The following is a 12,448-nucleotide window of genomic DNA, read 5'->3' as shown; positions in this document are numbered from 1 at the left end:
GGGTTAGAGCTCAGGGAGAACCTACTCCGAATTCTCCAGGGGTCTTCACGTAAAGTCAGTATTCCCATCAGTTCAACCTGCTGAATGGTAAAATGTCCAGCCAGGTGTGCAGTGAAAATTCAGTGAAGGGCAGTCACTGTCCTTGTTCTGTGAAGGGAAAAAAACTAAAAATAACCAAGACAAAAGCAGTTTGATTTTGCTTGTGTGTGCATTAGGAAACTTCATCACTCAGTTTTTATTTGGGCAGACGATGGCGCAATGGAATTGTCTATCAGAATTACACACACTGCAGTGAGTGGTGGTAGACTTCTGGGTACAAGCGTGTGGTGGTGTTTTTTTTAATCTGGATTTTCTTTGGTATAACCACCTTAAATTGTGTCCTTTGTGCCTGATTTTCTAGTGTGGTTGGTTTTAGAAAACAAACAAAAACCTACTGTGTGTAAACTGGAGCCAGCCAATATTTTTCAAATTAATAGTTTCTTTTTTAAAAAAAGTCCTTTTTGAAAATGAATTTTTTCACCAAAAATCAATGTTTTTTGGAAAAAATTTGTGCCTTTCACAATTAAAAAACCCTACTAAACACACAATTGAAAATTTTTGTTCACCAAAAATCTGGTTGTAGGTAAACTAAAAGTGTGATGGTCATTTTGAATGACATATCAGTCAGCTGCAGCGGCACAGGAGGCGGCGAACAGAGCGGCTAACGGGAGTTTCAGTGGGAGTGCTGTTGGAGGAGCAGGTTTTTGTAGTTTTTGTAGTTTGTGGATTGTATTGTGGAGTTTGTGTGTGTGTGTGTGTGAGTGAGTGTGTGTGCAGGCTGCTAGGGGCTGTGTGCTGGGAGCGAGGCTGAGCCCTGAGTTGGGGGCGGGGCTTACCTGATTAGGGGTCCTATATAAGGAGCCAGGCAGCGGCACAGTCTGCTGCAGCGGCACAGGAGGCGGCGAACAGAGCGGCTAACGAGCGTTTCAGTGGGAGGTTACAGGGGAAGGTTACAGGGGAGACCAAGGCAGAGGAACCAGGAAGGCAGACTAGGGAAGAGGCAGGGGTCTGCCAGCAGCCCAGCACTTGTTGGTGGCCTGCGGTGCAGTGTGAGGCATGGATTGCCAGGCACAGAGTTGGAGTGCTAAGATGGAGGCGGAGGTAGCAGGTGCAGACACACTGAGGATGACCGGATGCGGTAGCTGCGGCATGTACATGGTCCTAGAGGGAGCACCTGAAAGGAGTTTCATCTGCATGAAGTGCCGCCTGATAGAGCTGCTGGAGGAAAAGGTAAGGGGACTGGAGATGCAAGTGGAAACTCTGGCTGAGTTTAGAAGGGGATTTGAGCAGATGATGGAACACAGACATGATGAGGCACAGGGGACAAGCTCAGACGAGCGGATAGAAGCAGGACCAAAGAACTCTGAGGAGGGGCTGCTGGGTGAGGAAAGTGGACGGTGGAAGCATGTGACTAGGAGAACCAGGCAGAGGAAAAGACGGGCCAGCGATGGAGAAATAGAACTCAGGAACAGGTTTGCTGAGTTGGGAAATGAAGATGGAGCACAGCAGGCTGGTGAAGGAGAAAGGGCAAGGAAGAAGAGGCGAGCAGCTAGTCCTGCAGAAGGAGGGGAGGAGTCAATGGAGGCGACACCAAGTACGAGCCCTAGGAGGATTGTAAGGGCAAATACAAATCGAGAGGAATTGCGGCCAGCTGCTGTGGGGGATAGACTGCAGAATCGCACTGTCGCCAGGAAAAGGCAAGTCTACGTGATTGGAGATTCTTTACTGAGAAGAGTAGACAGGCCTGTAACTAGACCTGACCGGGAGAACAGAAGGGTGTGCTGTCTGCCAGGGGCTAAGATACAGGATGTGGACCTGAGGCTGAATACGATCTTAGCGGGAGCAGGAAAGAATCCGTTGATTATCCTTCATGTGGGAACGAATGATACGGCTAGTTACTCGCTGGACTGTATCAAGGAGGACTATGCCAGACTGGGGAAGAAGCTCAAAGAAATCGAGGCTCAGGTGATCTTCAGTGGGATTCTGCCAGTTCCTAGAGCGGAGCGACGAAGGAGTGACAAGATTATGGCGATCAACAGATGGCTCAGGGAGTGGTGTTATAAGGAGGGCTTTGGGATGTACGGTCACTGGGAAGCATTTACGGATAGACGACTGTTCGCTCAGGATGGACTTCTCTAAGCAAGGAGGGAAATAGAATTCTAGGATGGAGGTTCGCCGACCTCATCAAGAGAGCTTTAAACTAGGAAGTTGGGGGAGATGGTTGGGAGATGTTCAGGAGATCTCCACGCCGGAATATAACCTGGAGAGGGAAGTAAACAAAGTGAGAGGGGATACCCTTGCGGTCCCAAGAATTGATCCAAGGAGGAATAGTGGAGTAGAAACCAGAGTAACGGGTGATGCTGGTGGTAGAAGGTCTCTGCACGACGGGGGAAAGAATGTCACTGACGCCAAACGCCGAAAATTAAAAGGTCTGCACACTAATGCGAGGAGCCTAGGTAACAAGATGGAGGAACTGGAGTTACTGGTGCAGGAAGTGAAACCGGATATTATAGGGATAACCGAAACCTGGTGGAATAGTACTCATGACAGGAGCACGGGTATTGAAGGCTATGTGCTGTTTAGAAAAGACAGGAAGAAAGGCAAAGGTGGTGGAGTAGCCTTGTACATCAATGATGAAATTAACTGTAGCGAAATAAGAAGCGATGGAATGGATAAGACAGAGTCTGTCTGGGCAAAAATCACACTGGGTAAAAAAGCAACTAGAGCTTCCCCTGAGATAGTGCTTGGGGTGTGCTATAGACCGCCGGGATCTGATTGGGATATGGATAGAGACCTCTTTAATGTCTTTAATGAAGTAAACACAAAGGGGAAATGTGTGATTATGGGGGACTTCAACTTCCCGGATATAGACTGGAGGACGAGTGCTTGCAAGAATAATAGGGGTCAGATTTTCCTGGATGTGATAGCCGATGGATTTCTTCATCAAGTAGTTGAAGTACCTACGAGAGGGGATGCTATTTTAGATTTGGTGTTGGTGAGCAGTGAGGACCTCGTAGAAGAAATGGTGGTAGGGGACAACCTTGGTTCGAGTGATCATGAGCTGATTCAGTTCAAACTAGATGGAAGGATAAACAAATGTAGATCTGGGATTAGGGTTTTCGACTTCTCGAGGGCTAATTTTAAAGAGTTAAGGAAATTAGTTAGGGAAGTGGATTGGACGGAGGAATTAGTGGATTTAAATGCGGAGGAGGCCTGGAATTACTTTAAGGCGCAGCTGCGGAGACTGTCAGAAGCCTACATCCCAAGAAAGGGGAAAAAAACCATGGGCAGGAGTTGTAGGCCAAACTGGATGAGCAAGCAACTCAGAGAGGGGATTAGACAAAAGCAGAAAGCTTACAGGGAGTGGAAGAAAGGCAGGATCAGTAAGGAAAGATACCTTGGTGAGGTCAGAACATGTAGGGATAAAGTGAGGAAGGCTAAAAGCCGCATTGAACTGGACTTTGCAAAGGGAATCAAAACCAATAGTAAAAGGTTCTACAGCCACATAAATAAGAAGAAAACAAAGAAAGAAGTGGGGCCGCTATACACTGAGGATGGAATGGAGGTTAAGGATAACCTAGGCATGGCCCAACATCTAAACAAGTACTTTGCCTCAGTTTTTAATAAGACTAGTGAGGAATCTAGCGATGATGGAGGGATGATAAACGGGAATGTGGATATGGAAGTGGATATTACCACAACTGAGGTAGAGGCCGTACTTGAACAGCTCAATGGGACGAAGTCGGAGGGCCCAGACAATCTCCATCCGAGGATATTAAAGGAACTGGCGCGTGAAATTGCGAGCCCGTTAGCGAGAATTTTTAAGCAATCGATAAACTCGGGGGTTGTGCCGTATGACTGGAGGATTGCTAATGTAGTTCCTATTTTTAAGAAAGGGAATAAAAGTGATCCGGGTAATTATAGGCCTGTTAGCTTGACGTCTGTAGTATGTAAGGTCTTGGAAAAAATTTTAAGGGAGAAAGTAGTTAAGGACATAGAGGTCAATGGTAATTGGGACGAATTGCAACACGGATTTAGTAAAGGTAGATCGTGTCAAACCAATCTGATCTCCTTCTTTGAGAAGGTGACGGATTACTTAGATAAAGGAAATGCGGTAGATATAATTTACCTAGATTTCAGTAAGGTGTTCGACACGGTTCCACATGGGGAACTGTTAGTTAAATTGGAAAAGATGGGGATGAATATGAAAGTTGTAAGGTGGATAAGGAACTGGTTAAAGGGGAGACTCCAGCGGGTCGTATTGAAAGGTGAACTGTCAGGCTGGAAGGAGGTCACTAGTGGAGTCCCTCAAGGATCGGTTTTGGGACCGATCTTATTTAACCTTTTTATTACTGACCTTGGCACAAAGAGCGGGAATGTGCTAATAAAGTTTGCGGATGACACGAGCTGGGGGGTATTGCTAACACGGAGAAGGACAGGAATACTATTCAGGAAGATCTGAACCACCTTGTAAACTGGAGTAATAGAAATAGGATGAAATACAATAGTGAAAAGTGCAAGGTCATGCACTTAGGAATTAATAATAAGAATTTTGGATATACGTTGGGGGCGCATCAGTTGGAAGTGACGGAGGAGGAGAAGGACCTTGGGGTACTGGTTGATAGCAGGATGACTATGAGTTGCCAATGTGATACGGCTATTAAAAAAGCAAATGCGATTTTGGGATGCATCAGGCGGGGTATTTCCTGCAAGGATAAGGAGGTGTTAGTACCGTTATATAAGGCATTGGTGAGACCCCATCTGGAATACTGTGTGCAGTTCTGGTGTCCCATGTTCAAGAAGGATGAATTCAAACTGGAACAGGTTCAGAGACGGGCTACAAGGATGATCCGAGGAATGGAAAAACTGCGTTATGAAAGGAGACTCAAAGAGCTTGGCTTGTTTAGCCTGGCCAAAAGAAGGCTGCGGGGGGATATGCTTGCTCTATATAAATATATCAGGGGGGTTAACATTAGGGAGGGAGAGGAATTATTTAAGTTTAGTACTAATGTAGGCACAAGGACGAATGGGTATAAATTGGATATTAGGAAGTTTAGACTTGAAATTAGACGAAGGTTTCTAACCATTAGGGGAGTGAAGTTCTGGAACAGCCTTCCGAGGGAAGTAGTAGGGGCAAAAGACTTTTCTGGCTTAAAGACAAAGCTTGATAAGTATATGGAGGGGATGTTATGATAGGATCGTTAATTTGGGCAATTGATCTTGGATTACCACCAGATAGGTCTGCTCAATGGTCTGCGGGGAGATATTGGATGGGATGGGAACTGAGTTACTGCAGAGAATTCCTTCTTGGGTGCTGGCTGGTGAGTCTTGCCCACATGCTCAGGGTTTAGCTGATCGTCATATTTAGGGTCGGGAAGGAATTTTCCTCCAGGGCAGATTGGCAGGGGCCCTGGAGGTTTTTCGCCTTCCCCTGCAGCGTGGGGCACGGGTCGCTTGCTGGTGGATTCTCTGCAGCTTGAGGTCTTCAAACCAATTTTGAGGATTTCAATAACTCGGTCCTGGGTTAGGGGTTGTTATAAAATTGGATGAGTGGGGTTCTGTGGCCTGCCTTGTGCAGGAGGTCAGACTAGATGATCATATTGATCCCTTCTGACCTATGAGTCTATGAGGGGTAGAATTGTGTAAACACTTTTGAAATCCCCATTGGATCTCTTCTAAATGAAAACAATGTAGAATTTTTTTTTTTCAAAACTAGTTTTTCACTTTCAGGCTGGCTCTTGTGATCTCTTCTGAAAAGCCCATTGTATTTTCACTGGCAGCCCATGGCAGTGGACTCTGGGGCAATTCAGAAGTGCTTGTTTCGCCATAATTTCTGTCTGGCTGATGCTAAACTGCTGGCAGGAATGCTGAATGCGCTGGACTCAGAGTTTGTGTGGTGGGAAGAAACCATCTTTCTTGAGAGCAGAGAGAGAGGGAAGTCCCCCTCTTCCCCTCTCCAAAAAAAAGCAGCAGGGAGCAGCAAGAGAGCAATGGATAGCTGCACTGGAATGCCCACAAGCCCCTAGAATCAGTGAGCAGGAAAACCTTATTTCATCCAGGGTATCTCATCCCACTGTCTGGGGGCCTCATATATCTGATCATATATTAGGATTTCCATCGGGAGTACAATTCTCAACACAAATATGTGAAATCTATGAGTGGGACATATCCTTCCTGTGAGAAGGATCAAAGAGAAGCAAATGTGGGATGCTGGAGGAAGCTGTCTGTCTCTTTCTTGTCTCTGCCCATGTCCAATGTCTGTTAGTTCACTGGTTTGACTGCTTCTGGAATCCTGTGCCAGTTCTGGTGCCCAGAATTCAAGAAGGATGTTGATAAATTGGAGAGGGTTCAAAGAAGAGCCATAAGAATGATTAAAAGATTAGAAAACATGCCATATAATGATAATAGATCGAGCTCTTTGAATCTTAGCTTAATAAAGAGAAGGTTAAGGAGTGATTTGAACTACATGGGGGACACATATTTAATAACGGGCTCTTCAATCTAGCAGAGAAAGGTCTGACGCAATCCCATGGCTGGAAGTTGAAGCTAGACAAATTCAGACTGGAAATAAAACATTAAATTTTTAACAGTGAGAGTAATTAACCATTGGAGCAATTTACCAAGGGTTTTGGTGGATTCTCCATCACTGACAATTTTAAAATCAAGTTTGGCTGTTTTTCTAAAGGATCTGCTCTAGGAATGATTCTAGGGAAGTTCTCTGGCCTGTGTTACATAGGAGGTCAGACTAGATCACACTAGTCCCTTCTGGCCTTGGGATTTGATTTTATACTCCACAACACTCAATGCTGGGATGGCTACAAACGATACAGTCATTAATTCCACTGCTGGTGCCTGGCCTAGCACTGTACCAGGGCAGGGTTGAAGTGAGGAGATTTTGGTGTGACACTGTTCCTTGTGATAATTCACACCCTTGTAATGCATTAGGGCTTTTGAAAAGGATGATCAGGATGTAGGCCAAGTTGAGAGTTTAAAAATGTACATAAATCTTCATGACTCCCAGCTTGTACAGAGGTAGGAGACTGTTTGCAAGACCTACTAAACCATGGATGAAGCAACAAAGTGTCCTGTGGCACCTTATAGACTAACAGATGTATTGGAGCATAAGCTTGGATGTGTCACTAGATCCAGCTCTGTGTCTGCTAGAGGTGGCAATATTAGGCACTCCCTGCCCTGGCTGGTTGGGGTTGCTGTGGTCTGACACTGTTCTCACACAGAGTCCTAAGTCTCTGCTCTGCACAACATGTGCGCTGTATGTTTGCACTGGGAGACTTCTAGACAGTCAAAAAGAGCAAGATGCTAATGAGGGGAACTGCAACAAAAATCCATGTTTCTGATATTAAAGTTCTTGCTTACACACTTAAACATTCACTCTGGTATATGACCATGTATGGTTCTTTGCCTCTGGATCAAAAGATTGTAACTTCTTAGTGGACACCAAGGCTTGGCTGAGCGCACACAGTCCATTACTCATGGTAGGGAGTGCACTCCTTCAGAACAAAAGTTATGTGGATGTCCGTACAGCTCAGCTGTGGTAGCTTAGAGTCCAGGGTACTTTTAGGGAAAAAAAGATGTAGGATAAACAGTGTTCCTTCTCCACCTATGGTGGATGTTGCAGTCTGAGCTGCTCTTAAGCACAGAATGACTACCTTGCTTCACTTGTGCTTATGTAGCTCTGCTAGGTTCTAAAGCACTTGGGATACCCAAAAGATTCTATTAGATGTGTACAAAAAGGGAGGTTTGTTTTTACCTACTTACAGCTCTGACATTAGAAATTTAAATAATTTACAGCTTATTTTTTTCTTCTTAGGTAAGCCTTGTGCTTGTAACTGTTCTGTAATTGAGCTTGATAGTTTGTGAAAGTCATAGTAAGACTTAAACCTTTTAGAAGGTAATTATGTAAACTAAATGCTGCATTTATGGTCCTTTGAAGTGGTCTCAGATTTCTGTCTTTCATAACAACGTACTGGTTTTCAGTTCTTTCTCCTTGTTTCTTTCTTTAGCATAGCTTTACAGACTCCCTGTTCAATTCAGCACTGGAGTCCTCTATACAACCAACATAATCCTATTTTCTTATTACATAGCCAGATAATCAAAATGCCATAGGCACTCCCAGAGCTTTGGAGTTCCCTTGTTTTCTGCCTTAAAATTTCATCTACTACCTACACAGAGGCCGTTTTGAGATTAGAGAAAGGGAAATGCAAATACACTACAAAATGAACTCACTTTGACAAAGACTAGACTAATTTAATGTTAAAATAATTCAGTTCATCAAAGGAAATATCTGTCAGGACTGATCCCTGTTTAAAGGACAAGATTAATGTGAAATATTCCTCATAGGAGTTTTCTGACTGCTTTCTTTTGTTTTTTAAACCAGTTTGGTGAAACACCATGTATTTTTCTTTGATATTACTAATAGGATGATATAATCTGTTTGTAGCAATTATGGTTTTTAACTGTTATTTTTATATTCCTTACAGGTAAATATGTCTATCAGCCAATGACTCCTGTGGAACAGCTTCCAAGCACTGAAATACCTGTCCAACCTAAGGAATCCACAAACACGATTCAGATCTCGGTCTCACTCACTGAACACTTCTTGAAGTTTGCACCTGTCTTCCAGCTGCCGTTACCCCCTGACTCCCCACGATACTGCACAATTTCCGACCTCTTTATCGACAATTACCGTGTGAAATGCATCAATGGGAAGATGTGCTATGTCCAGCGGCAGCTTCCTGCTGCGCCCCATAAAGTGAAGCCTGAGGAGCTTGCTGTTCGCAATGCCTTAATTTCAGAAGAGAGCAATAAACCAAAAATAGATCACTGCTCTTCCCCTTCCAGCTCTGAGGACTCTGGGATCAATGCTGTTGGGGTTCCCTTTATGGAGTCATGTGATGAGGACACTGAGGAAGGGGCAGAGCTAAGTTCTGAAGAAGATTATAATCCAGACAGCAGTTGGGAGCCAGACGAATGCCCCCGTCTGTCGCCCTCACAGTGTGAACTGGAAGTGATCGAGACTATAGAAACCAGCGTGTGACATGCTGTGTTAGAATCAGTCCCACATACACTAACCAATATTGCTTTTATAGCATTTATATTTGTTTTCTTTCTGATAAGTCCTTTTTTCCAGTGCACTTGAGACTTTTCAGCCTCCTCACAGAAGAGCAGTAACAAGACTTGCACATCAGTGAGTTAGCTATTTGAATAACTAATTCTACCAATTAATTTTAATGCGCTCCCTCACTAATCGGATCTCCCACTTCTACATTTAAGCAATGATAAAAAAAATTATATGGCTTTTATGACAAAGTGGGCCTTATCTTAGTCTGGGGCACTTCCTTTGCAGTTAATTGTAACAAGAATTGCACCCTCCTGCTGTTTTCTTCTGTCGGGACATTTATGATGTACTTTCACAGCACAGGGGGTATTACAGAGCAGCATGGGGAAGGTTATGCAGTTGGCCTGATGGCTGAGAAGTCTTTATTCTCTTCTTCTGTCACACAAACACATACATCTGCACCCAATTTGGAGATCCGAGGTACTTCCTCTGTTCTCCTGCCAAAGGCTCCCCTGATATCTGCACTGGAGAAAGGGGTGTTCTGTGATTCCTTTCAAACCCTAACAGTTCCCCCTCTTCCAGCTGATAAGAGAGCAGTGCAAAGTGCCTCCTACCCTCTTCCAGGCTATGCATAATGCATCCACAATAGCTAAGTTCCTGCTAACTTAAAAGCCAGGGACTGAGCTAAACTCCACTGATGAGTGAATTGTTTTGCTGCCAATATATAATCTAGCCAGAGCCAGTCATTCTTTCTTCTGATGTAAACAAAAAAAAAAACACGCTAGTTTTTGTTTGTTTTTATTTTAGGTGGAGATTTTGGTTGTAAAAAAGGCCACTCCTGATTTAGCTGTGAAGTGACAGCTAAAGGAGAGAGAGCTCAATCAGAAATGGTTCTAAAATAACACACATGTTCTGTGAAGAACCATCCTGCATTAAAAGGGGGGTGGGATAGATGAACAAATAGTTCAGTTCTGTCCTTTATCTGTCTGAGTATTTGCATCATCTTTGGTTTGATTAGGATTGCTTAATTGGTCCAAACTGTTGCCATTGCTAAGACCAGGTCTGAATCTCTCTGATTTTAAGGCAAATGCTAAAGACAACAGGTTGGGGTGAAGAGTTGCAGGACAGAAAATGATTAATTGGTCTAACACTTTTCCTCAAGCCCTTCTTTCTAATTTGATCTCAAGTGTTTTTGTGCTATTTCCTCCAAATTTAAATTTATTGGCACTGATTAGATGAAAATCTTGATAAACAAGGATTTTCTACCTTAACTAAGACTTTAAAGTCCCAGTACATGTATTTGTTGTAGAGTTGTTAAACAATACTGGGTTACAGTTACCAATAGTCGTGCTATTAAGAAATACAAGTCTGTGACACCTTAGTTTGTCTGTGTGTATTTTAGCTGGAGAATGATAAAGAGGTACTCTCTAATCAGTTCAACAGTTAGACACTGATGGATTCTAAATCACACTTAAGCAAGATGGTAAAATAAACATTTTTCTGACATGCTTCAGTCCCTTGACAACCTCTAAATGTATTCTTCTTCTTTGAAAAGTTCTGTATGACTGAACCAGTTAGGTACAGTTATAACAACAGTTCTGCTTCTGACTGTAAACATAGCCTTGTTGTAATTCTTTTGTTTGCTATTTACCTTTCAAAATTATTGGAGAGAATAAGGATATATAAACGTACAGATTTAGTTATCAATACTAGAATCTCTTACTATATGTTGTAGAATGGAAGAATCTTTACCACTGTATGCTGACTTATTGCTAATTTTTATACACTTTGTAATTGACACCTTTAGAAAATACTTAGACTACAGTGTGTGTGGTAGGAATTTAACATGAATTGTTATATAAAGTAATGTACTTTTTGACTAAAATAACACTTTGAGAGGAGAAATAACAGGTTTTATAGTTTTGATGAAGTGTATAAACAGTGCAATGCTTGTTAAATAGATGAGGAATTCAGCCCATGTGCATGAGCAGATACCGTCTTACCAGGCACTTCAAGAAACATGCTGTTTGGTTGGCATTTAAAGAAGATTGTAGAAAAAAACTATTTAAATGGGATTTTTTTTATTTTTTTTTTTAATATGGGGTTTAGCTTTGTTGGGTAACCAAGGTTTTTACTTTGGTAGTGTTCTGTCTTATGCATTCTCATGAATTCCATAGGTAGAAGAAAACATTAACTTAATTAATGCTATTGAATTTGTATTATAATCAGTCAAATGTAATTTGAGACTGAAGAATCTGAAAATCTGTCATCTTGTGGCCTGCCTAGCTGATTTAGCCCCCTGGAGGGGTTCTTCCTGCTGATGACTAAGTGTATTTTCAGGGATCTAACATTGTCAGAGGGGCCCTGCTGGAGAGAACAGTGGAAATCATTACAAATTATATTTTGGGCGTAGGAACAGAATATTGAAAAGGGCAACCCGAGACCTCCGTCGTCTGAAGGGGGAGACCACCCTTCTTCCTTTGAACTTACGCAAACATGCCTGCTGTCAGCAGGGCTGTAATAGTGTCTAGTAAAAATTAGTCGGGTATTCATGACTAAGATTAACTTAATATCCTCTGGTGACACAGAGTCCATATCATCGTCAGAACACATCTCTTTCCAAACTGTTAGTAACTACTGTGTCTGTCTCTTTACCATGATCTGTTTAAAAGTCTTAAGCACAATGGGCTAAATCCTAATTTGTATTACACCCTATAGAACCCCATGGATTTCAGTGGAGTGCTTGGGGATAGGGAAGGGCAAGATTTTGGCAAATGTTTTAACAGCTAATTCTATAATACATTTCTCAAATTTATGTTCAGTTCTTGAACCAGACTCTGAACAGATCGCTGTGTGTACTACTTCAGAAAAATACTACTTTCTTAAATAAATGTGATTTGTTTTCTTTCGCACAAGCACAGATTTAGGTAGATTTCTTTTACAGAATAGCTTTCTGATATCAAAGTTATATGCTCTAATTTGAGTGACCGACGCGTGTCCTATTTCAGCTGTATGTATTTCCTCTAATAAAATACTAAACCATTGAAGCACAGCTTGTCTTAAGTAACTCTGTAACCTGTATATTAGAGTGACGTGTTTCACAGTTTTAAAGTAACAGTCACTCTGACCCCAATTCAGCAAGACATCAAGCTTTCCGAACAGACGTAGCTGTGTTGAAGTCACATGCTTCAGTACCTTGCAGCATTGGAGCTTCAATCACACACATTGTCTGAAAGTTTAAACAACACAAGTTCTGACTTGAATTTAACTGAAGGAGCCCTTTATTGGCTACTGGTGGCCATGCTTCCAAAAGGACGTTAACAAATTGGAAAG

At 42.6% G+C, this 12,448-nt stretch overlaps 1 protein-coding gene across 1 annotated transcript in view; it reads left to right on the top strand.

Annotated features, from left to right (window-relative positions):
- The window catches only part of C9H3orf70 (chromosome 9 C3orf70 homolog), a 46,126-nt gene extending 33,961 nt beyond the window's left edge, over window positions 1-12,165 (top strand). The window contains exon 2 of the mRNA XM_030576297.1: window positions 8,538-12,165. Coding sequence (XP_030432157.1) covers window positions 8,538-9,094 — 557 coding nt within the window. The 3' untranslated portion in view covers window positions 9,095-12,165. The remainder of the gene's footprint in view (window positions 1-8,537) is intronic.
- The last annotated feature ends 283 nt before the right edge of the window (window positions 12,166-12,448 follow it).

Source organism: Gopherus evgoodei, chromosome 9 (assembly GCF_007399415.2).
Source record: "Gopherus evgoodei ecotype Sinaloan lineage chromosome 9, rGopEvg1_v1.p, whole genome shotgun sequence".
Lineage (NCBI taxonomy): Eukaryota > Metazoa > Chordata > Testudines > Testudinidae > Gopherus > Gopherus evgoodei.
This window is presented reverse-complemented; position numbering and strand designations above follow the sequence as displayed.